General features: G+C 33.4%; 2 protein-coding genes across 2 annotated transcripts in view; both read right to left on the bottom strand.

Moving 5' to 3' along the window:
• The window catches only part of LOC139528262 (uncharacterized), a 55,419-nt gene extending 44,975 nt beyond the window's left edge, over nt 1-10,444 (bottom strand). Inside the window, exon 1 of the mRNA XM_071324156.1 lies at nt 10,382-10,444. The gene's annotated coding sequence lies outside the window, so the exon portion shown is untranslated. The remainder of the gene's footprint in view (nt 1-10,381) is intronic.
• A 1,022-nt stretch (nt 10,445-11,466) lies between these two features.
• Nucleotides 11,467-27,655, bottom strand: part of LOC139526576 (sterile alpha motif domain-containing protein 9-like) — a 47,583-nt gene continuing 31,394 nt past the window's right edge. The window contains exons 4-5 of the mRNA XM_071321734.1: nt 22,238-26,851; nt 11,467-11,546 (exon numbers count right to left, since the gene is read on the bottom strand). Coding sequence (XP_071177835.1) covers nt 11,467-11,546; nt 22,238-26,851 — 4,694 coding nt within the window. The remainder of the gene's footprint in view (nt 11,547-22,237; nt 26,852-27,655) is intronic.

The raw sequence follows: 27,655 nt of genomic DNA, 5'->3' as shown, positions 1-27,655 counted from the left end.
TAGTACTTTAAAAAAAAAATGCAAATGCAAAGGAACATGCATGAACTGTAAACATGTACATTTTTGAATGTTCAAAAATATTACGTTACTTGTTGTAGCAAGTGTCACCTTGAGCGAATGTACAAAAATAGGATTCAGATATACAATTAAATAAATATTTAATTTCAATTGTTCGTTTGTTCAGTTTAGCCATCTAATTGTAATAATAACAATTTGTAAAACTAAAAATAAGGATTGTGACAAATTTGTTTCAATATAACCTATATGATCCAATCGCTCCAAATACTCATATGGTCTGGAACATATATAGGCATTGTTTATTTTGGCGCCCGGGTAGTAATAATAAAGAAAGATTGACACAATCAGATAAAGAACGGTACGCAGAAATTCTTTTCACATGGTCAACAATAATACACCGCTGAAAGTTATTAATTATTTATTATAACATGAAAAATAATATCAACAGTTAGTAAAAGAAATAATAAAACATTTTCCGATTTAAGACAAAAGTGAAAGACTATCATCAACTTCAGAATTTCGAACTGACCGTGACAATTAAATGATTAATGTCACTGTTGCAGGGTTACACATTTACACATTTAAGTTTCAATTATACTTGCATACCAGGTACAAATTATAGCTAGACGAATACATATATCAATATGAATTTTTAAATTATGAGCTACTTGGTTATGAGCCAATTGAAGCATGTCTCTATGTTCCAGACCAAACAAGTATTGGGACCATACGCGTATCTCAAATCTATTTCTACTGATGTATTTGGTCTTTCCACTTTTCTGTGGAAACACCTATTGGTTTTCTTCTGATAACTATTTTTTTGTTCTTCCGTCACAATTTTACTTATGGTGCCTTGTGGTTTCACAAGGTGTTACTTAGATTTTTTTGAATATGATATCGAATAATTAATGCAAATTTGAAACTGAATCTGTCTATCTGAACACTTATTATTGTAAGAGTTATCTTACTAATCACTATTGTGTGTGCATCTCATTCGTAACCGTTAAAGATTACGACAAAATTATTTCACCAATTGGCTCGTCATATCCTCGGAATCTTCAGAAGAGCCCGGTCCGGAGACTTCCTATGAGAGTTATTTCTTCTTTTGTATTTAATTAAGAAAATAGTAATTGTAACTAGTAAACAATAAGTGATAAAGATCAAGTGTCTTTTAATTTGAGGTATTTGGTCCATAAGAAGGAAAAATGGTCAAGGTCAAAGGTCAAGGTCGTATTCTAAATTTTGATTTTGGATTATTTTCACTTCTTTTGAAAAAAACATATAAAATATTGACAACATATTTTTACTTTAGTGTAAGTTGCGACATATCGTGTCATACATTTCGCTTTAAGGGGTACGCTAACATTATATTAGAGGTTTCTTCCCTTGTATTTAAAAATACGCGTATGGTGATATAACTCATCAACCATATATAATTAAGACCTAGAGTCTTTTGATTTTAGGTCCTTGGTTAATGACCTTGGAATTCAGCTCAATGTCAAAAGTAAATTTTACGATCTAGATTTTGACCTTTTGCTGATAGCTCATATATGATAAAGCCATGAGACTTTGTGTATTATGTTGCAAGACATTTGATCTTGGAAAAGCCAACCGAAAGTGACTTTGTGTAAACTTGAAGTATCTATTTTTTGTAACTATTTTATATTTAAGTATATACAACTATATATTTGGAATCAGTGTCAAAAACATTTAAATTATACCAGAAGTAATATTTTTCATATCGGGAGTAACACATTATTTTCCTTATTTAGAACAAAAACAGTGTACAGAAACCTTATATTTTTGGAATCAGCGTACACTTAGCTATCTTTTGACATTTTTAGCCGAATTTTAATATTTTTTCATATCAATATAGATCTTTGTGGATGAAAAGGCCTTCAATTGTTCTCTGAAGAATTGGTTTGTAATTCATATTGTAATCATTGTTCCATGAAATGAAATAAAATGAATGTTTACTAAAAAGTTTCGTTTATAATTAAATCATTGTCCATAGTCATTATTGATTTGTCCTTGAATTTGTACAAACACAATATGACGACTTATGAAATTGACTTTAATAAATATAAAAGAAGTCAATTGCTGAACTCTTAGAAACTTTGGTCATTGAAAACTGCTTTGTTTAAACTTTTTGTAACTTTTCAAATTGTTTTTGTTTATTTAAAGTCATATGAAACGAGGGACCGGTGAAAAATAATGTTTATCCAATTCTTTAACCAATGCATACATATATACTGAGCCAAAAAAGTTTAGCAACACTTTTTTTTGTTGTTTCTGGATTTATTTTTTTATTAAAGATCAGTGATATAATCCTTAGTTTTATTTGTAATTTTAAACAGTCGTACTTTTTTTTCCGGGTGATTGATTTTGCGCCATTTCAACTTTGAACGTGTTATTGGTGTTTTACCTTCTGTTCCTGTACTTTTAAAACGAAATTTAATTTTTTCGGGCACTAACGTTCAGAAACACACTCTTGGTAAGAAAAACACATAAAAGTTTGAAAAATTTGTAGGGGGCGTCAACCAGGCCTCTCCGAACATGACCGTCATATGGCTCTTGGAATGGTTGATACCGGCATGAGTGTTGCTGACGTCGTGGCTCGATTTAATGTGAATAAGTCAACAGTTTAGAGACTAACAAACAGATATCAACAAATTGCAACAGCACAGGATAGGTCGATATGTCGTAGACTAAAAACAACCATCGTCAAGGGAGGAGCGCTACCTTTGCTTTACGTCAACACGTGACAAGTTTTTTTCTGGCCACAAGAGTAGTGCATTGACTAAGGGCAGCTGCTGGTGTGCATGCCAATCCTTCATTGACGCACTTAGAGCATGGCTGAGAAATTTATTTTGAATAACACTATGCTCATTTCCGCATTTTGACCCTTCCGCGCTCCATACAAAAAATATCCTAATGAATATTAGTGTTAAACATTCATGTTGCTTCTGACATGTCATAATTTCATTGCTTTATTATTAAAATTATATTTTGTTATGATTTTGTAATAAAACAAAATTTCATACTTTTTTTGCTAAACTTTTTTGGCTCAGTATATCACAAAATGTGTCTTCTGTGCACGATTTTATCATTTTTTACGCATCCATTTTCGTATATTTATCAATAAATAATTCAGTGTTGTTGTGTAAATATGGCAACTAATTAATGGTCGTGTTTGGAAGCCGAAGTTAACTGATTGTCATCTTTGTAAACAATAACAAAGAAGCATGTATATTCAGATAAGCACGTGCATAATATGTACAATAAGATAAAGTATATGTCGATGACGATGTGTTTTCCTCTGCGCACTTGCATTTTGCAATCACCAGATTTTTACGAGAAAGGTCACGCTAAGGTAACTGCATACGGAACACGTGTCGGCGAATTGTTTGCTGGATAAAAAAAAAGTAAAATTCTTTTAAATTTGGACAAATTCTTCAGTAACAAAAAGTTTATGTTCAATTTTTTTATAATAAGAACGAGCCATTTAGATATTAAAAAAACATATCCATCATTTTTGTTTTAATTTGAAATGTCATATGACTTTAGTTCATGCATTCTTAGTCCTATTTTTATGGTCTTACGCAATACAAAATCGTATGATGTAGAGAAAGAACACAATAATTGATAATAAAAATAGAGATTAGAAGAACTTTTTGTGTCTGAAAAGAAAAAAATACCCAAAACATCAGTTGTTTCTTTTACGTATGAAAATGTCGACACTCTTTAGATTTATTTTAATGAAAGAAATATAACAGATATACAACGATTCAGACTATAAGAAAAGATAATGGAATTCAGTAGCGGGTTACTTGTGTCATTTAAGGTTCAGAGAATAAGTTTGAAAAATACTTATATGGTGTAGATACTCGTTTGGTCCGTAACAGCCATTAAAATAATAGAAGTAGTCTTAAATTTTAAAAAAAGTTTATAATGCATATAAGTATATAAAAATTCTACGACTTACCTGGACAGACAATGAAAATATTTATAATAATTTTTATTGGCGATTGTGTTCGTTTATTAATTTATTTCCCTATGTTTTCAAAGGCTCTTCCTTCCTTTGGAAACAAACAATAATACATTTTCATTTCCACAAATTGACAGGAAATCAACAATGTATCATGTGCATTGAATTAGTCTATAATATCCGTATATCAATGTTGAACATGACCTATCAATACCAAGTCGATGTTTTTATAATAAGTTTATAGAATTATATATTATAGTTTGCCTGCTCGTTGGAAATCTAACTTTGACTTGTTGACGTGATAGTTTGAGTACTGTCGGAAAATACGAGAAGTCTAAACATTACGTTATGGTAACGTTGTTACCATACCGCTTTACTCTGCGACGTTATATTATATTCATTAGCTATCACAACGATTAAACGTATAGAAAAACACAACGCATGATTTATTAAAATTCTTCAACATTTAATGGTGCCGTAACCGTTGGATATATATGGATTCAAAGCTGAAGTCAGTTCGTGCTGGACACAAAGGAGCCGTCACGAAGCTACTGGTGAAATTCGACGAGTTAAAGTCAAAAACAGACACAGAAGTTGACGAAGTGAAAGCCCTTGATGATGCCGTCACGTAGAAACAGAAAACATTGATTGACCTGAATAACAGACTTTTGGAACAGACATCGGAGGAAAGTCTGGAGCAGGAAATCACCGACTAAGATGAGTATATGTACGAACTTGATTGTAAAATTAGACAAATTCGGAAATTTATTAAGTCCTTTGAAACAAATACTATAATTTCGCATGATACTGTTGGTCCTTCAACGAGCAGACTTAACCCAGACGCATATCATTTCACACCCGAAGCTAGAGTTGATATGAACAGATGTGCAATAGATTCTATGAACCAGCAGTATTCAATTCACGCCCCTGCAGTGCATATCCGTCCGTCAGAGAATGTCATGTTTCAAGTCCCGTCAGAACCGAGATCTTCAAAAACTAATTACCATAGGCTTCCAAAGTTAGACTTACCCTATTTTAATGGAGATATTCTCAAGTGGCAGACATTTTGGGATTGTTTCGAGTCATCTATACACTACAACGACACATTAACGCCAATCCAAAAGTTTAACTATCTTAAAGCCCAGCTAGAGGGAAGCGCCGCGCAAACAGTAGAGGGATTCGCTTTGACTAATTGTAACTACGAAACCGCAGTCAACCTTCTCAGAGATAGGTTCGGACAATCTAGCAAACTGATACATGCTTACATGAAAGCACTCATGAACTTACCCACACCGGCAAAGGATGCATTTAGCTTGAGGTCTTACGGAGACAAACTTGAATCATATGTGCGAGGATTAGAGTCACTTGGTCAAACACCAGAGATGTATGGTTCGCTTTTGGTACCTGTAGTTTTGGACAAGTTACCGATTGATATAAAAAAAAAATATTGCACGAGAAAACGGAAGAGATAATTTGATATTGGATAATCTACACAAATCTATAACTAAAGAGATTGAAATACTTGAGGCAGGACAGGGAGTCATGGAATCAGACAGATTGTACGCGACTGCATTTTTTATGGGTACGCAATCACATTCATACAAGAGCAAATTCACAGACACACATCAGAAGAAAAATATACGTACATGTATTTTCTGTTCAGGTGAGCACTATCCGACGGAGTGCTCTGAGGTAACAGACGCAAACGCTAGAAATCAAATTGTAAAACAGAAACAGTTATGCTTTAACTGTTTAGGGTCACACCGAGTGGCCGCATGCAAGTCTACTAAACGATGCAAAAAGTGTAACGGAATGCATCATACAAGCATTTGTAAAGGTAAAGAGGTCATTCCAGGTACGACACTGGAGCCTACAATACAACAGTCAGAAATAAACAAAGTTGAAACACTAAACGAGACTAGAGTAATGTATTCATCACAACAGAATCACAACATTCTCCTGAAAACAGCAATTGCACCAGTTGTATATAACGACCAAGAAGTAGAATGTAACATCTTATTTGACGTGGGAGCACAGCGTTCTTTTATAACTCAGAAACTAGCTAATCGATTAGAAATAAAACCCACAGAAAACGTAAGCATTCAACTGTCTGCGTTCGGAGATTTATCTCAGAAAGTTCGTAACTTAGACACTGCAACAATACAACTACAGACCGACACAGGAGAAAAGGTGCGTATTAACACACTAATTGTTCCAGAAATTGCCGTCCCAATTAAGAACAATATTTCCCTGACTACAAGGAGCTTGCCTCACTTAAGAGAACTTAAACTTGCACATTCTGTGCAAAGTACAGAATGTTTTGAAATCGACTTACTCATAGGCGCCGACCACTATTGGGACATTATCGAGGACAAAGTTATCAGAGGAAAAGGACCCACCGCTGTACAGTCAAAGATTGGATATTTATTATCAGGACCAATCAATAAACACATAAACCAGTCGTCAGCAGTTCTTGTAAACGATATTTCACACAAGAACACAGCTATTGATAACGAGAAAGGAAAGTCCACGGCAAAGTTGCCACAGAAACATGACCATCAAGATGATAAACCTTCAGGTATGGTCGTTGCCAAACGAAGACCAGAAAACACATCGCAATGGCTCGTTCAAAGAAGATCGCACATAAACCCATTTGAGGAAAACATCCAAGGAAGTGACTATCTACCAAGACCGCTCGAACGAACACACCCTCAACTGGTGGAGTCAAGAAGCCACATAGATACAGGACAGAAACTTATAACGTAAAGAAAATTACAGCTTAGCCTGAAGTTACCGTGTGTGCTTGAAGAAACATCCATAAAGGGACTAAAAGATAAACTGTAATTGTGTTCAGTCAAGGTTAAGGAACTAGATTATTTTATTTGAGATGGACATTAATTTATTTATCTATATTGTGAATTTACATTTTTTAATTTTCGTTACATATTTCACTTTTGTCGGCCCCCAGAATGTTGGAAAATACGCGAAGTCCAAACATTACGTTATGGTAACGTTGTTACCATACCGCTTTACTCTGTGACGTTATATTATATGCATTAGCTATCACAACGATTAAACGTATAGAAAAACACAACGCATGATTTATTAAGATTCTTCAACAAGTACAAATTGAAAGATTTCACAAGCAATTTGCACGAAGGCAAATAGGTTAAGATATTACGTATATGACAGGGAAGCGAAGTCGAAGTAAAAAGAAATAATAATTTATACGAGAAATAAAAAGATTTTAAAGATCAAAAGTTCAAACGCTCAAAAATTCACAATGGCTACACGGGTGCGTGATCGTATAGATTTCGATGTAATAGTGTACGAATTCTGGTGGTTATGAAATATTTCTCCCACCACACCACACTGAGTACGGATACCGGTGCATTTCTGTATTCTTCTTTTTTCTGACTTTTTATGTCGTTTTCTGTTCCTGGTTTGTAGTTGTCCGAACTTTGTTTAAAGTGTATAGTCTATTATGTTCTTGTTCGTCTACTCAAATGAACATAAAATATCTATAAATAAAAACCAAACATTATTTGGGATATCAGCTCGCCTAGACAGTACAGTTAAGCATGTTTATTCGTTTTATTTACAATGCACGTGTGTTTGTCTGCACGCTCGTAGCCGCTGCTTCAAAAATATCATTTTCCAATTATACACAATCTACAAAAGAAATATCTTTGTTACCAATCTTTTCAAGTATACATAATCTTAAAAAACATTCACATCAATCATAAGTATGAATACATTAATTTACAACCTTGATAAAATAAAGAGTGGGTGGGTGGGTGGGTTGGGTCAGATATTACTAGACTGAACTGTCCGAAGGCAAGCATCGAATGACACATTATAACACACGTACAGATTTACCTTTACATTCTTCCCGCTTATATATGCTCGTGAAATACTCTACTCTAGAGTATACCTTAAACCGGCATATCTAGTCATGTGACAAATGTCAAAATAAAAACACGTGTTTATTATAATAAAATTAACGGTACCAATTTTCTTGCACAAGATGCGCATTTCGACAATACATGTCTCTTCAGTGATGCTCGTGGCCAAAATATTTGAAATCCAAAGCTTATATAAAAGATGAAGAGCTATAATCCAAAAGGTCCAAAAAGTATAGCCAAATCCGTGAAAGGAATCAGAGCTTTGGATGAGGGAGATACATTCCTTAATTTATAATAATTTCTATCATTTTGTAACAGTAAATTTTAATAACACAAAAAATCCGTATTTTCATGCCAGTACCGAAGTACTGGCTACTGGGGTGGTGATACCCTCGGGGACTAATAGTCCACCAGCAGAGGCATCGACCCAGTGGTAGTAATAAAATTAATGGTACCAGTTTTCTTGCACCAGATGCGCATTTCGACAATTCATGTCTCTTCAGTGATGTTCGTGGCCAAAATATTTGAAATCCAAAGCTTATATAAAAGATGAAGAGCTATAATCCAAAAGGTCCAAAAAGTATAGCCAAATCCGTGAAAGGAATCAGAGCTTTGCATGAGGGAGATACATTCCTTAATTTATAATAATTTCTATCATTTTGTAACAGTAAATTTTAATAACACAAAAAATCCGTATTTTCATGCCAGTACCGAAGTACTGGCTACTGGGGTGGTGATACCCTCGGGGACTAATAGTCCACCAGCAGAGGCATCGACCCAGTGGTAGTAATAAAATTAACGGTACCAATTTTCTTGCACCAGATGCGCATTTCGACAATACATGTCTCTTCAGTGATGTTCTTGGCCAAAATATTTGAAATCCAAAGCTTATATCAAAGATGAAGAGCTATAATCCAAAAGGTCCAAAAAGTATAGCCAAATCCGTGAAAGGAATCAGAGCTTTGCATGAGGGAGATACATTCCTTAACTTATAATAATTTCTATCATTTTGTAACAGTAAATTTTAATAACACAAAAAATCCGTATTTTTATGCCAGTACCGAAGTACTGGCTACTGGGGTGGTGATAACATTCATGAATAGAGTAATAGTTATCCCACCCGGAGGCCAGAGGGGATCTAACATTGACACACAAAGTTCGAGTGGGATAACTATTTTACATCCCAGCTGTTTTAGATAAGACGAAAAACCATTTAAATTCATAAAATCAAGTTTAGAACGCCACACAACCATTATAGTATACTTTATATATTACTATATGATTTATACCCTTTATGACCCCGAACACGATCCGCGATGAGTAGATATCAAACAATGTCAACTCGCCCCACTTGACAATCGGCCCACACTATATGACCACTTTATAAAAAAATCGCCCCACTCTTGTTTACCGACTCGCCCTACTTTTGAAAAAGTGTAAATCAAATTAAATAATCAGTCTGACAAGTCACTTATTGACGAAAAAAATTTAAACCCCGCTGAATAAAAGGTCTGCCGACTCGCCCCACTTATAAAAAGATTTAAGTATTTAAGATTTAAATATGTTAAATTACTGTAGATTGTATCCAATCGCCCTGGTGTAGTGGTATGTGTCGTGGCTTGATATGCTAAAGGTCTAGAGTTCGAATCCCAGCATATACGTTGGATTTTTTGGAAAAATTCATAAAAGCAGGATATCCTATTGCAATCTAAGCACTCTCAAAGGTGCTTACAGTATCATCTGGAAAACTTGAATAATGAACTATTTAAAAAAAAACGATCCAAAATGTATCGCATGAGAAAATAACAAAGAAATCAATGTTAGGAAACGCAAGCATGTGAATGTTGTGCAAATGGACATAAGTCCGTCATACATCCACAATTTTGTTTTCTGTCTAGGAGTATTTATACTTCTTCTTTTTTTAATTCTAATTTTTATTCGTTCGTGCGAATACCTACCACTTACAGACCTTGAATGAAAGAAAGAACTGATTTTTCAATTGACGGACCATAGTTTTGTTGGTTTAAGAAAGCCATTTTCATGTCAGTATTTTACTTGCATGATTCAATTTGCCATTTAACTTACTAGTATGTATACTCCTCAAAGACATTCTAATATCTTATACTGATAGTTTAAACAATGCCATAAACAACTACCCTGTCTTGCACAAACCCAAATGCATTGTCCATGTGAAGGATATGAGTAATGACGTAATAAATGTAAATCATACCTTCAACTGATTGGAATATTTCATCTGGATGAAGCAGCCACCAGTTTTTGGGTTGAAGAACATAATAAATCCTGATACAAAGCATTATGACAAACAAATACCATGGTAACATTTCAGGCAATATACTCTCTAATCCACACTCACATTTTTCATTTCCGTTATTGCCAGTGTGATGTTTAAATTTCATTTTTTTCATTTCTTTTATTTTCCTACTTTTCATTTTTATTTTGACTGTTTCACCTTGTTTTAATGTTTAATAAACGCTGTATGAAATAATTATCGTATCATGTGTCTATAAAACCATGTACATTTAAAACGATGTTAACTAATCTTTTGTTCGGTCTGAAAAACATATCGTTAGGTATTGTACGACTGTCATCTTGTCAGGTGAAAATATTTATAGTCCAGGGTATTAATTCGCCACCCTGCACTATACATTAGGATATATTGCAAATATTTGACTCCTACCGAATCAAACGTCCTTAATAAATATAAAGTACATCCAAAGTCGACGAAGCTTGATATTGCAATATCCGCCTTCTCCACCCGTTGACGAAAATATTGTCGGCACCAATACACGACTATTATAAAGTTTTTTTTTTATTGAAATACAATGATGTTCCAACGATATATCAAATATTAATATTATGTTATTTAAATAGGATTTTTCTCATTAAAGTTTACTGTCAGCTAATTTGTTAAGTTAATACCGCGAAAAGGTACCGTTATAAAATTTCCAATTAATTTGACACTATTCACTGCACGTCATAAGAATTCATTGGAAGTCACAAACAAATAATTCTATGGATTTGAATTTAAAATCATTTCATATCCAATTGAAGCTTCTGTGCATCGTGTATGAAACGAAAATCAGCTTTGGAAACCGAAATTAAATTAAACACAACAGCATTACTGCGGTTCAGTAACACCCGTTATTGTAATATAAGGGTTAATTTTCTTAACCTAAAGTAACATAGAGCCGTCGAACTAAATATTTCATAGTATTCATTACTTAACAAGCAAAAACACTTATTGTTTCTTCCATATTATTCACCTGACTGGAAAAATATAACTTGATAAAAAACAAAAGAGCTCGTAATTCGTGACTCTTTCGATTTCTTGATCTATTATAATATGTATAACCAGGTGAATTATTTTAAATATTGAGGTTTTTTTTGTCAAATGACCCGCTAAGACTATTTAAATAACATCTAAACCTATTATAGAACACGTCAATAATCACATGTGGATCATATTGGCTTTCATTTTCAAAATAATGTTGTATTGTCATATCAAAATGGGTGTAAAAACGGTCATTGGTGACTTCAAACATTAACACGTTTACTACTGACACAAGGCTGGGACTCCTTTTTCCTGGACTGTTCATTATCTGCCCAGTAGTCCACTAAAAAAATAAGAGTTAGTTAAGATGAGACCAGCCAGAAGAACGGTGTACCTAACATGTGTTCCATATACTACGTATAGTTTATCTACTGCTTAAATTATTCAGGAACTTAAATAAACTATGATAAGATAACATGAACCAATGAACCAAACTAGTTAGGTTTAGGTTAGATGACAGGATAACTTACTATTCTCTTTTTGATATGGTTCGTTTTGCAAAGTCTTTATTGTCATTTAAGTAGTAACTAGACTTTTGTTTGTTTTTTTCGTTCTTTTTTTGTGTAGTCGATTTCTCGTATATTAGCGCCACTTTTATCAAATCAGTTGGAAGATCAAGCCAATAATACATTGAAGAGTACTTAAAATAAAATGTTCACGAAAGTTTAACCCAATTTTACTAACATTTACACAACGTCCTCTTTCACAGAGTACCAGTAACAAACACGCATATCACCAGTAGAGCATAAGTAAGGACTGTAAAATCTGCTAAAGTACTGGTGTTCTGCCTGAAATTTTTCTGAGACTCCATAATGTTCTTTGGTGGTTTATGTGTGTTACAGTAATGTTTTGCATTATTTTCCTTGTTGTTTGCTTTTATTTGACTTGTTATCATTGGTTTATGATACTTCCTGTTTATTATTTCAAACTATTGATAAATTCTGTGACCAGTCAAATAACAGACCATAACCACATTTAAGATATTTCATGTAAGACAAGTCAGTACAAAAGTGCGAACTAATGAACTAGTGTGTCCTCGTGGAAATATGTCCGGCAGAAGTGGTAGAAAAATATCATTTCTGATTCCTTGTCTATGATCTAAAACGACATACGTACTATTATTCTAATTTCTTATTAGTTGATCTTGAATTCAAACAGTTGGAAGGCTATACAAAAAATTTTGGACATCGCCAAAACTGTAAAACGGTCTTTTTATGCTGTGGGTAGAAAGTGTTTTGAATGAATTAAACCTTTTATAAACAATAAATAAGCTTGCTAATATTTTAGCTTTTTTTTATAGTTATATTTATCTGTTATAGTTTTCAAGATACTAAAGATAAAAAAGCAAAAAATAAATAAAAATAATGATAATCGTCAATGAAGTACAATAACTTGAATGAAGAGAATTTTGAAAATTAGAAATACTAGTATTACATTTGTGGATTAAAATTGCTATTTTTTGTTTCAAGTTTCTCACTATCTATTGTTTTTAAACAAATTTGCAAACTAAAAGACAAATTGAAAGAATTGGTTTTACTTTGTTTCATAAAAAAAGAATGGACAACGTAGATAAAAGTATCTTGTCTAAGGGAGGGATAAATCCTATTTTGTAAAGGATCACTCTGATTCAAACAAAAAGTTCTCTGAAACTGACATTATCAAGATTCTTGATTTTTTTATTGACAACATATTTGTTACGTTCGGAGGACGTGTTTTTCAACAGACTGTCGGCATTCCAATGGGAACCAATTGTGCCCCTCTTCTTGCCGACTTGTTCCTTTATTATCATGAGGCTGACTTCATACAGGAACTTCTTAGGAAGAAAAATACGAAGTTAGCAATATCCTTTAACTCTACTTTCCGCTATATACTAGTAGATGCGCTCTTTCACTAAATAATTCTAAATTTGGTGACTATGTTGAACGCATCTATCCGATCGAACTAGAGATAAAGGATACAACAGACACAGTTACGTCGGCCTCCTATCTTGACTTTCATCTAGAAATTGACAATGAGGGTCGGATGAAAACAAAACTTTACGACAAAAGAGATGATTTCAGCTTTCAAATTGCGAACTTTTCATTTCTGAGTAGTAAAATTCCAGCAGCACCTGCATACGTGGTATATATCTCCCTATTGATACGATATCCCTGTGCATGCATTTCATATAATGAATTTCTTGATAGAGGGTTGCTGCTAACAAGGAAGCTATTAAACCAAGAGTTCCATATGCTGAAGTTGAAATCATCCCTTCGTAAATTTTACGGACGCCATCACGAGTTGGTTGACCGTTATGGAATAACCGTTTCACAAACGATATCGAATATTTTCGTTACGTCGTAACTACAATCCCCTTTCTTTTCATCAATGTGACCTACCGAATTAGACTATTTACCGGATTTGTTAAAATATAAGCAACACGACGGATTCAACATGTGGAGCAGGATCTGCGTACCCGTCCGGAGCACCTGACATCACCCCTAGTTTTTGGTGGGGTTCGTGGTGTTTATTCTTTAGTTTTTTATGTTGTGTCATGTGTTCTATTGTTTGTCTGTTTGTCTTCTTTCATTTTTAGCCATGGCATTGTCAGTTTATTTTCGATTTATGAGTTTGACTGTCCCTTTGGTATCTTTCGTTCCCCTTTTGCAATAATACAATAAAATGGCAAAAACTGTCGTCGATAGGCAATAATTCCTATAAGAAGTCAAATGACATTTAAAGTTATGTTGACTGGGTTTTTTTGGCAGATTTTTCTCCTTTAAAAAAAAAAGTTTCTATCTATTTATCTCATATAGTTTTTAAGATAACACACCCAAAAAAGGCGTTTAACCCTTACAATTCTTTAAAATTGGATATAGGGAATGTATGTGTCCCCACTCGTTACCTCTATCACACGTAATTTGTATATTTATGTCATTGAAAAGGCCTGGCGCATGAATATATTTATTTGGTTAACGCAAACTAGAGGCTCTAAAGAGCCTGTGTCGCTCAACTTGGTTTATGTGCATATTAAACAAAGGACACAGATGGATTTTTGACTAAGTTGTGTTTTGACAATTTTGGTGATGGTGATGGGTTTGTAGATCTTACTTAACCGACCAATCTTGCTGCTTACAATTATCTCTATCTATAATTAACTTGACCCAGTAGTTACAGTTGAAATATTTTGTAAAACTTTACAAAAATTTACAAATTTTATGAAATTGTTAAAAAATTACTATGAAGGGCAATAACTCCTTAAAGGGGTCAATTGACCATTTTGATCATCTTGACCTATTCGTTGGTCTTACTTTGTTGTAAATTATTGCTGTTTACAGTTTATCTCTATCTATAATAATATTCAAGATAAAAACCAAAAGCTGCAAAAGTTTCTTAAAATTACCAATTCATGGACAACAACCAAACAACGAGTTGCCTGATTAGTCTGAACATTTAACAGCAGATAGATCTTGACCTGACGCACAATTTTGTCCACGACAGATGTGCTATAAATGCTTTGTTTTCAGAGATATGAGCCAAAAAACTGCATTTTACCCTTTGTACTATTTTTAGTCATGTCAGCCATCTTTGTTCGCAAGCGGGGTCATCGGACACATTTTTTACTTAATACCCTAATGATGATTGTGGACAAGTTTGGTTAAATTTGTCTTAGTAGTTTCAGAGGAGACTCTAACCTAAGACCTAGATGACACATCTTTTAAGAACTTTTGATTTTCAATACTCTCACATGGTAATTGATTTTGCCTTTTACTTGTTTTAATTTGTTAACAATTGATGAGTCTATGTAAACAAAACGTGTCTTGTATACTAAATTACAAAGCAATTTAAGGTATCTTTGATTATATTTCAAAGATTATAATATTAGAGAAGTGGGCGTTACAAAATTCATGTACCGACCGTCATTTTTTTCTGATTCGAGCAACCCATGCATCCAATACTGATTGTTTGGTAAAAAAAATCGTCACCAATACCAAGTCTGGAACGGCGTGGCTATATGGAATTGATTGAAGTTACTGACAGAGCATAATTTATCATTCCCTTTCAGTGATGCCAAGAATATTTTGACGAAAATTTTCCATGTACATGAGTGTTGTAAAATTTAAAACTATTTGTAATCAGGAAGTGGATAATGTTAGATGTTGAAATCATTTACAGGCTACTTCTATGCATTATAAAGCGACATACCAACTATTTAATCTTACCTAAAAGTTTGTCGAAATGGACGGACGGACAAACAGACGGACGGAGTCGAGCAGTTACGACACAAGTGAAAACCGACAACTTCAAAAATATTAGCTATAAAACTTTATTAAATATATGAAATTGTACACTATATAAAAATTTAAAAAACATCTAAATCTAACGGAAAATTTTTAACAAGAGTGCACACGTTGAAATGTCTCGCCTTTCACAAGTGAAAACCGACAACTTCAAAAATATTAGCTATAAAACTTTATTAAATATATGAAATTGTACACTATATAAAAATTTAAAAAACATCTAAAACTAACGTAAAATTTTTAACAAGAGTGCACACGCTGAAATGTCTCGCCTTCTCTACTAATCATTGATATTATGTTGGTAGTTTTAAATATAAAGCTTTATTACAACTATCACATAAACTTAACATTAACAAAGAAAACTAAACATTGACCAATGAACCATGAAATTGAGGTGAAGGTCAGATGAACCATGCCAGGCAGACATATACAGCTAACAAATCTTCCATACAACAAATATAGTTGACCTATTGCTTATAGTTTAAGAAAAACAGACCTAACTACAAAAAATTTACTCTGAGCAATGAACCGTGAAAGTGATGGCAAGGTCAAATAAAACCTGTGCGACTAACATATAGATTATAAAATATTTCCATACACCAAATACAGTTGACCTACTGCATATAGTATTAGAAAAAAAGATCAAAACTCAAAAACTTCACTTTGACCAATGAACCATGAAATGAGGTCATGGTCAGATGACACCTGCCAGCTAGACATTTACACTTTACAATAATTCCATACACCAAATGTATAAGACTTATTGCATAAAGTATAAGAAAAACAGACGAAAACACAAAAACTTAATTATAACCACTGAACCATGAAAATGAGGTCAAGGTAAGATGATACCTGCCAGTTGGACATGTACACCTTACAGTCCTTCCATACACCGAATATACTAGACCTACTGCTTATAGTATTTGAAATATGGACTTCACCACCAAAACTTAACCTTGTTCACTGAACCATGAAATGAGGTCGAGGTCAAATGAAAACTGTTTGACGCGCATGAGGACCTTGCAAGGTACGCACATACCAAATATAGTTAGTTATCCTATTACTTATAATAAGAGAGAATTTAACATTACAAAAATTTTTAACTTTTTTTCAAGTAGTCACTGAACCATGAAAATGAGCTCAAGGACATTGGACATGTGACTGACGGAAACTTCGTAACATAAGGCATCTATATACAAAGTATGAAGCATCCATGTCTTCTACCTTCTAAAATATAAAGCTTTAAAGAAGTTAGCTAACGCCGCAGCCGCCGGATCAGTACCCCTATGTCAAGCTTTCTGCAACAAAAGTTGCAGGATCGACTAAAACAGTACAAAAGAGAAATAACATTGAAATACAACAAACATTTCATAAAACAACACATAATTTTGTATAAAAATATACAATACTGTCTACAACTGAAACATGTGTAAATAAAAATATAGTTATTTCAAAGCTTGTTCTGTATACTCATTTAAAAATATTCTAAAACTTAAAAATATATCTCCAAAACTACATTAGAAATTAATGGACCGGTGTGTCCACTAGAAGTGTTTTTCATTCTTTATATTGGTCGAACTTACAATATCCTTATATCACATCACATATTTCAGTGGAGACCTCGGTGGTGGAGTGGTTTAAGTAGTTCACCTACTGTTTTATTGAGATAAGGAGTTAAAATCACACACATGCCAGGTAAGCTCAACTCCAATTTAATTGACCAGGACTGTCAGGTTACCTACTGACGTCTTTTCACTTATCATAACTGACCAAAACGAAATAGTGCTAAAATTTTGTTTAAGACAAATCAATCAATCAATCAATCATAATTCAGAGTAAAATGATACATCGTTGATTAACTCAGCAGGCCATCTTATATAACCTGACATAATAATTCATCAAGAATTCCATACTCATATTTTAAAAACATATTATCAATTCTGTATTTACATGCGTAGTTATACAGTCAGAATTCCGATATTACTGAGCTCAATGCTTAGCTGAACTGAAAGACAGTGTTATCTTCTAAACATATATCAGAGTGTGCCTGCTTTTCCACCAACAACTGGACCAGTAGCAATTAAGAGGTGATTGTTACCCCACGACCCCAAATTGTCATTGGGCAAACAAAATCTCACAATATTCATAAGTTCAAGACTCAAACGTCAACTAATAATAATTTCCTGTGGATATTTACATCTGCAAAGTATATCGTTATTATCTTAAAAATTTCCGGAAACTATGTTGTGTGGTTTCAGAGGAGTTATGATGATAAACTGTAGCAGTAGTATGTTTAAGCAAAATTTTAAGTTCAAAGGGACATAACTCAAGAAGACTCATAATTGCCTGTCGATATGCGCATCTACACAGTTTGTCCTTTTTATCTACAAAGTGGCATTTTGTTGTGTGATTTCGTGGAGTTTCGATGAAGATACTATGATATCTTGGGTCAAAAACATTATACACAAGGACCTTTGGTTCATGAGTTATAATAATGTAAACCCCTTTATCTCTGAAAAGATATCAATCCGACAATAAAAAAATACAACCTTTATAAAATCGTTTTATAACATTTTGTTATCTTCAAGCAAAAACGACCAAGACTCTAATTTTTACTAAAACAAATATTATTTAAGGAATGACTGTAATATTTTTTCTGTCTATGAAGAAAAAACATAAAAAAATTGATGCACACTGAATAACGCCCGTAGCGGGTTATTTAACAGTGTGAACCACATTTTTTATGTTATTTCGAAAAGACAGAAAAAATATTACAGTCATTTCTTATAATTTAATTCTAAATTCCATTTTAAACCGTAGAAAACCACGAAAAAACGTTGATGACGTCACGGTCACATGACTAAATTATGTCTATGGGCTCATAACAAAATAACGTCAGCCAATCAGAAGACGCGTTACATCCAAAATTAAATTATTACTATTTACACTCATTATTATGAATTCGTAAGCAAATGTAGATAATTGGCTCCCACCAAATCAGTTGGATATATAGGATTTCTCAATTTTTTATACACAAATGTAAATAAGTACAAAGTTAAAATAAAAAATTAAGTATAAGTATAAGTCCTTTTATCTTTGAGGTCAAATTTCATATACAATTATCAATATACCAAAGTTCAATGATCTATTGTAAATACTTTTCGCAACCATACTTCGATTATTTTAACTAAAGATTCTCAAAAGTCTGAATCTCTCACCTGGTAAAAATAACTATATTGATATTGACAAAAGAAAACCTGACAAAAACATGTTTTCAATAATTTTGATTTAATCTCGTGTCTGGGTAGATGTATCAATAGTACATTGGCACACATTATGATAAAACTTAACCTCTTAATGACTGCTCATTGGTCAATTATCTTTTTGACATCCAAAAAGGGTTCTGTGGAACTCTGTTTTTTTCATGCAGTTACTGTTGAAAAAGTGAAATACAATGCTGACTGCCAAAAAATAAGTCAATTTATTAGAAAAATAGATTTTTATTTTTTTTTATTTTGCCTTCGATACTGTTACCATGAAAAGGTTTCTGTCCAGTTGAACACAGAAATACAGGGATACAAATGCAAAATAAAGCAAAAAATCGAATGCCTATTGTAAATACATAAAAAAAATAATAATACATCTAAAACAAAAGCGCTTATCAACCTGTGTCGCTCACCTGCATATTCAGCATTGCCACGTTTTTGATAAAAATTATCATTAAAAAGCAATAGCTACCTTTACCTACTAGTATATCTAGATCCTGTCTAACTGATAATTGTTTTTTTTCAATTTTTTTTATTTCTATCAAAGTTTCAAGATAATTGGCATTGGCAAATTAGAACTTAAGGATAATAACAGCTGTAAACAATCAACGGTTTCAACCTTTTGTTCGAACAGCTTGTCTTGCCGAATACCTTTGCTAATGAAAGTTTCTATTCATTTAGAGCTTTCTCTCGCTGAACATTTTTGCTATTTAAAGTTTCTATTCATCATAGTTTTCAACATACTAGGCACAAACACATTACATTTGTAAGAACAAAATTCGTCATAACTCTTTATTTTTTTCAGCGCCAATACTGATAGACAACTAGAGCCAAGTGATGAGAAAAGCTCATTTGACCATCGGGCCAAGTGAGTTAAAAATACAACAAGAATTAAAAAAAAAACATACTAAAAAATGTTATTGGATTTTAATTTTCTAAACAATGATTAAAGACATGAAATTATCCTCCTTTTTGCGTTACAACCAATTTTTCGATAATCCTTAATATTCTGAAAAGTCATATTAGCAATGCCATAACTGATCTTTTCTAAATTTTAGATATATTTAAATAAACGTCTCAACTCTTCATTTAACCTTATATTTAGATAATAGAGTAAAGTATAAACAGTGTAATTGATCATGAGTTACTGTGGGTTTTGCCTGACAGATGGATCGACAATGCATCCATCTTGCCTATAAAAAGATTACAAAATAACAAAATAACAAAATAAACAAACAGCACATGTTAACATATATAAAGAAAAACAATGGCTAAAAATAAGGATTAATGAGTTATTGAAAGACTGTTATTCAGTGGTCGACTTTTGTTGCTGTATCTCATATTTATTTTTCTTATTAAGTTATGTTATAATCATTTTGGCCTGTAATAGCTTACTATATGCGGTATGGGTTTTGCACACTGTTGAAGGCCATATGGTTACCTATAATTTCTACATCATTGTTGAATTGTCTCATTTGAATCATACATCTACTTTTTTACATGCTGAAGTATCAAAGCCAATGACCCAAAAATGACACAATAACAAACTTTAAACAAACTATCGACACCATTGTTGGAAATAGCATACCAAAATTTTGCTTTTTGACTCTGCCATGACAAGACAAAAAGAAACTATTTAAAACTGTTCCTTTCAAATTCAACTTTGATTGTACTTTAGTTATATCAGATGTGTATGTTAACTCTAGTACAGAATTTTAACATATTCTGACGATTGAAAATCATGTGGTGCTTTTCATGGTAATGGTGCCATGAAAATGATAAATAAAATCTCTGATTTAATCTACCAGCATTAAAAATAACTTATAAAACATAATAGACATAAGTTCTATTTTGTATGGTCTTTAAAACTCAAACAGGTCAAGATAGATACAATTTATAGTTCATATGGACTCATGCTACTGAGATATCGTGGGACCAAATCGCCTTGCACTGCGCCCGACGTGATAGACCACTCGACTACCTAGGCCCAGGAAGTGCAGAGCCTAGGTGGTAGAGCCTCGGTGGTGGAGTGGTCTTGCGCGTCGGGCACAGTGCAACGCGATTTTGTGCCACGATATATCAGCAGTATGAGTTCGAATCCCGGCAAGGCAAGAACAAACACGCAAATTTCCAGATCTAAACATTGATGGGCTGTTATTTAGACGAATTAAATATACATAATGTGTTTTCAGCCTTGTATCACAATCACTGGTGATCCGATGGATAAAATCTGTTGTAGTCGTCACTGGTTCAGACATACTTATATATTTATAATATAAAATAAGAAGATGTGGTATGATTGCCAATTAGACAACTCTCCACAATACATCAAAATGACACAGAAATTAACAACTATAGATCAACGTACGGCCATCTATACAACTATTTAATCTCATAAATACCCACTTCCAAATATTATCAATACTTGATCATTGCACATAATTCCTCTTACATTTTTTCAATCATTTTATCCATCCGATATCAATAGGGATCTACAATGAAAAGCACATGAAGAATAAAACTCAGTAAACTTTCCTGTAAAATTTGTATATGTATTATATGAATATGAACTTTTTTTGGTGGAACTTGTTTTGTTAAAAGCATTTTGACATATATATAATGATGACAATTTAACCATCAACTAATTAGGACTTAAATCCATAAGTTAAATCATTTTTGGTCTATACCAGAAAGAAATCATAAAGAAATCTGATATGTCAAACAATTTCTTTGAAATAAAAAAAAGATAAACTGCACATAAAGGAGTGCGCGACAAAAACCAGATTAATTTGTTCCTAAACAAAGCTGTCATGTAATGTTGTCATTTTTGCCATAAAATCGCGAAGTTTTGCTAGCTACAAAAACAGGTTCAACCCACCATTTCTTCTTAAAATGTCCTGTACCAAGTTAGGGAAATGGCAGTTGTTATCTTATAGTTCGTTTCTGTGTATGTTACATTGTCGTTTCTTTTTTGTTGCACTTCAGTGTTTTTGTTTTTTTGGGTTTTTTCCTCTTACAGTTGGTGTGTTTCCCTCGGTTTTAGTTTGTAACCCGGATTTGTTTTTTCATCATCGAGTTATAACTTTTGAACAGCGGTATACTACTGTTGCCTTTATTCAGCATTGCTACCAACTAATTTAATTGTTGGTTCAACATGAGATTACAAAGTAATGTTCTCATTTCTTTTATTATATGACAATAGAATACCAATTCAAATTAAAAAAATATCAATGACATGACAACATTACATATCTAAATAATTCCTAGCTAGCTTTTTGCCATTACCTATTTTTTTGTTAAATGATATACATAATCCTTTTTAATTAAATTGCGGAAATTTGCGAAAAATGTTAAACAATGTTTAAACACATAATAAAAAAACAGCAGTATGACTACAATTCATTTCATGGTTTTGTATCTAAACTTACATGTCCCACGGTATGGTGGCCTTTGCATTCTGTTTCCCGGCCTTTGCATTCTGTTCCCCCCTCTTTGCATTTGTTGCATTGCCATTGGATATGGAGGATACATCATAGGTAGTGCAGGTATCTCATTACCATAACTATAAACCTGTTGAATGAATTCTGGTGGTATATCCCAAGGCTGTCTAGATGGTGGTGGCCCATTGTACCTTCCTCTAGTAGCGTGTGTATAGCCTCCTCTAATTCTATGTGATTGATTTCTTGGTGCTGGGAATTGTTTTTGGCCTTCAACTACCCTTTGAGGATTATTGCAGGAACTTGTTTCGAAATTGATCGACTGCAACAGCTGTGCTTTTGGTCCGTTAAGACCAAATCCAATTACAATAGGGAACATGTTGTTCCAATATGATGACATTCGAATCTTGTTTAAGGTTGCAATCCTAATGGGTGCAACATTTCGAGACCGAAAAGCATATGGTTTCATTTCTACTTCACTCCCACCATGGCAAACCAAAGCCTCCAAGATACATATCTTTTCTTTTGTAGCATTCTCTGCTCTTACAAGAAATGGAAATGTAACATTAGACAGGTAACAGATAATTTTATCTGCACCTCTTGGTTTTATTGGCTTTTCATTTACAAATGTTTGCCATGACTGTAAAGCTCCAATAAATAGCGAATGAGGACATAGCTTGTCACGAATCGCATTTTTAAATGGTAAAGGCCAATGCAGAGCCGTTATCATGAGATGGGCTTCCAGCGTGCATGTTGGGTTTGAATCAGTTGTTTGTTCATAAAAAATACGACTTAGGTATAATACTTCATAATATTTCGCGTCTGGTACTTTATGATCCCTCAAAAATAATTCAAGTGCTGATGCAAGGATCTTTCGCATTTCTTTTTTCCCCAAGTTACAATCACCAATTGAGAAATTCTTTAAAATTCCAACTAGGGTATTGTGATCAGCTTTTGTAGCAGCAATAAAAGAATGAACATTTTCTCCATGATATAATTGTCTGTCAATGCTCCGATACAAAAGTTTCTGGAACTCTTTTTTATTTGACTCTAATAAGCCATTTGATAGGATGGTTAAAAAGTGATCACAGTGTAGACTACTGTGCTCATTTTCCTTTTCGGTCAAATAAATGTCTGCTTCCAAGATCTCAATAGCACTAAAGACGTCATCAGGCATTCCCTTCAGAAACTTGCACATACAACCACCAATAACATCTTTAAATTTATATCCCTGATGATGTTGCTTTTCGCATATTTCTATTACATCTGGAGGATGAATAACCTTGAGAATGTCAATTCCAACTTTTATTTCTCCATCAAATCCGGCAGGATTTTGTGGAAAAACATTTTCTCTCCTGCTTATCTGCTGGGATTCTTTAAAGTAGATAATAGCATTTTTTGCTATTTCTAATGCTCTCTCTATCTGACTCTCATCGAGTTTATTTTTATTTTCTTTAACATAGTTGTCAAACTCCAACTTATATATCTGTCCACGTGTATGCATCAAATATGAGTGGTCCGGTTTTTGTTTAATAGCTTTGGATATAGACTCTTGAGCTTCATTCCAATTTTGCATTTCAGCATGCAGTCGTGCTAGTTGCTGACCAACCATGGGATCGTCAGTAATATAATAAATTCTGTCAACTATGTCAATAGCTAAGTCCACATCTTTGTTCTCCAATAATTCTGTAACAAGATTACAAAATTGATTTAATTTCTCTCCAGTAAATCCTCTTTTTTTAACAATGTTTCCCAAGATTTTTTCAAACATCTTGTCATACTGAGCTGTTACATGCTGGGGAATAACCTTTGAATGTAACAATTCTTTAGCTACTTCACCAACTGTAGAGCTCACTTCACCTTTCTGTTTCTCATATTTCAGCACAGCATTCAAAACTAGACGAGACATCAAGTTAGTTGCAATTCTGAGACAAGGTATCTCTCCACAGACTCCATTTACTTGTAAATTGGTATTAACTAATATCCTAAACGGTTGTGGTATGTGATTAACCCAGTTGAGATTGCTCAAAACATGATCAAAACAATGCATAGGAACAGGTTGGAATCCCAGATCGAAATAGTTTATAAATGAGACATATTTCAATAATAACATGTAATCATTTGTTAAAAGAGGATCTGTGACATATTTAGTGATAGATTTATCAATGGAGTTTTGATCATAATTTGCTTTCATCAGATTGAACGCCAAAAGTGTATCAGGATCACTGCCTCTATTACTGCTATGCCAATCTGCCAAATCCTTAGATTTTTTACGAAACCAGATTTGTTCACTGTCAGATAGATGTTGTTCCAGAAAAACATGAGGCGATACTCCCCTATTTGTAGGAACTTCTGACACACGACAACATATGAGCAACACAGCATATGTTTCACAGCAGGACTTTTGACCTTCCGATATAATTTCATCACAAAGATTTGCCCATTTATCTTCCTCATCAATATCTATTAAGACAAGCACTGGACTAGCTTTAACTTCGCTTTCTTCTCCATACATTCTAAATCGATTGATTTGCTCACATGTTTGCTTGGTCACATTCTTTACAATGCAACATCTGTATTGACTTCTCAGGTTCCATAGAATTTGACGGCTAGTTGTACTACCTCCTGCCCCTGGCTGGTGATATAGAGTTACCTTTTTTACTGCATGGTAACTATTACTACTCATTGCTTCATATACATAGTTGTATAAAGGTGGATGTATTTCTCGCACTAAAACTTCATCAGAAGTATTGAAATTTGACCAGGATGCTGTTCCACCACTGTAAAACCTTTCACGGCTTTCTTTCAGTTTTGCTTCTTTGTCATCATAACCATCACTTTCTGTTTCTTTGGATTCAAAAAAATTGTTCCTCCCTACTATTTCAATATCACATAACTGTTGAACGTCTGTCTCAGGCAATTCAAACGGTACCCCGTTAGATCTTGAAATTTCTAACCCACCTGCACTGATTGGTGCTTTTGAAAACTTTTTTACTGCATCCAGTACTTGGTTCCATGGTAAACCATCTAGGAAAATGTTATCAACATTCGTAGATGATAGGAATATATTTCGCCTTTGTAATGATTCTCGTAAGGGTGATGATATTGTTTCACTTTCTGACAGAACAAGACAGTTAGTCTGACATTTGATAAATACTTCTTCTACAGCTTCAGTTGTGATACTGTCATGTCCCAAAAGCAGAATTAAAATTCTTTCCCTACCTGGAGAACATTGTTCAAGAAAAGTTTCAAAGGCTTTCCTAAAACTTCCAAGTCTTTCAATTTTCCACTGACTTGGTTCAGTGAGACTGTTACTTTTAGACCCATTACAGTAAATCCAATTTGGCAAGGCTGTCTCAATCACGATGTCTGTAGTTTGCTTATGAGTTTTTTCATCGCATTTTCTTGGATCAAAATCTTCTATGTAATTTGTGTTAAAAGCCATTTCATGATTTGTTTCAAAGTACTTTTGAACTGTGTCAGATACGTCGAATGGGGAAAAGTCAAATACTGCACGCCACTTTATATACTTCAAAAATTTGAGACTCTCAGCTGTTTGGCCATTGTTATTATTTAGAATGACAATTGGGAATGTTGACAGTTCTAGATATTTGCTACCACCGCATAAAAAATCTTGCAGATGTTTATTTTTGTTTTCTTGTCGTGTGTATTTTAGATTTTCTAGTTTTTGTCTTTCACAAAATAGTTTTTCATTTTCTTCTTTCATGAACTGATCAGTTTGTTTACAATCCAATTGATGAACCTTTCCATCAAACCTGTATATTACGCTTTGTTGTTGGTCATCATCCGTAATTTTCAAAAAATATGCAAATCTTTCTACAAATCTAGTTGCTGGAACAACATCAACTTCTACTACATACAAGCTTTGGGTCAAATTTTCCCCAATTACCTCAATAAACTGGGGAGGACGGATGCAGCTTAGGGCAATAGAAACTTGTCCATCATAGAATGACATACGAATTAACTTTGTAATCATGCGCTCAATCAGCTGATTTGCAACTCTACATCCACTAATTTGACTTTTGCCATTCTCTATTGCACTGATACCAAAATGAATAGTTCCGTTTGTTTTTTCATTCATACAAGCTGATCCGAATCGTATGACATCCATAGCAAACGCGTGTGCCTCTTTTTTACTTTCAACTGAGTTCAAGCTTACATATTTATGTACTGGTGATAACTGATTACCAGGCCTCTTTTCGGTTACCTGAAAAAATGCTCCTTTAGAATATTTATGTTTATAGGCTGCCTGACAGTCAAAGGGGCGGAATTCCTGAAACTTTGATGTTTCATCATAACTTGTACTCTGCTCTGATGCATTGGTTTTCGACGTGCTTTTTCGTTTATTCCATAGTGTTATTATCTTTTTTCTTTGACCATATTTAGGCAGAAACTCCTTAAGATCCTGTTCAGGCATTTGATCAAACACAAAACCATCAATATCATTCTCTCTTAACTTTTCAGCTGCTGAAGTATCGTCAAAGTTTTCTTTCAGAACATTTTTAACCCAATTGTAAAATTCTTCAACTGATTTAATGTCATCAGATTGTGTTTCTTTGTAGACCTCAGCATTAGAACAGTTTTCTAAAAAGATAAAACAAACAACAAAAAACTCACATATACTATACCAGCATTCTGTGAGTATTGCATGGCAATACATAGTCCCATACCTAAAAAATCATTGTAATGGAACTAAAATCTAACTTGATCTATAACTTGTCATGGCGTGACCTACATAAAAATAGCAAGTCAATATCTTCAAGCATGACGAAAATAACTGTTGAAAACTCATTATTTTGGTAAATTTCTATGTCCAAAAACTCTTCAGAAAATAATCATACCGGAACAAAAATCCAACTTGATCTGTAACTTGTCATGATTTAACTATATGCTTATTATCAAATAAATATCTTCAAGAATGACAAAAAAAGTTGGAAAACTGATTAGTTTAGTGAATTTTCTAAGTCAATGGACAATATTCTGCACAAAATCATCAGACTAAAACCAAATTCGAACTTGATCTGTAACTTGTTATGAGAAAACAATACCTCAAATATCAAATCAATATCTTCAAGCATGAAGAAGAAAAAGTCTGGAAAATTTACTCTAGAAAAGGAAACAAATCCAAAATGTCATTTATCATTAATACAATGACTTTAAAATATCTTTTAAAAAAAGAGCTATTTCCCTTTGAAAGTTCTCTATATATTGATAAGTAGTTCATCAAAAATTTAATTCCATTGAAAGGCCTTCAACTAAACAAGGAGAAAAGCTAAAATCGTGAAAATTGTACTTATCCTGTAACTTGTCATGATTAAACAATACACCAAATATCAAATCAATATCTTCAGACAGACAGACAGACATATAGACAGACAAACAGAGCGC

This window comes from Mytilus edulis, chromosome 6, assembly GCF_963676685.1.
Source record: "Mytilus edulis chromosome 6, xbMytEdul2.2, whole genome shotgun sequence".
NCBI classification, from domain to species: domain Eukaryota; kingdom Metazoa; phylum Mollusca; class Bivalvia; order Mytilida; family Mytilidae; genus Mytilus; species Mytilus edulis.
The sequence above is the reverse complement of the archived record's forward strand: the minus strand, read 5'-3'. Positions and strand labels throughout refer to the sequence as shown.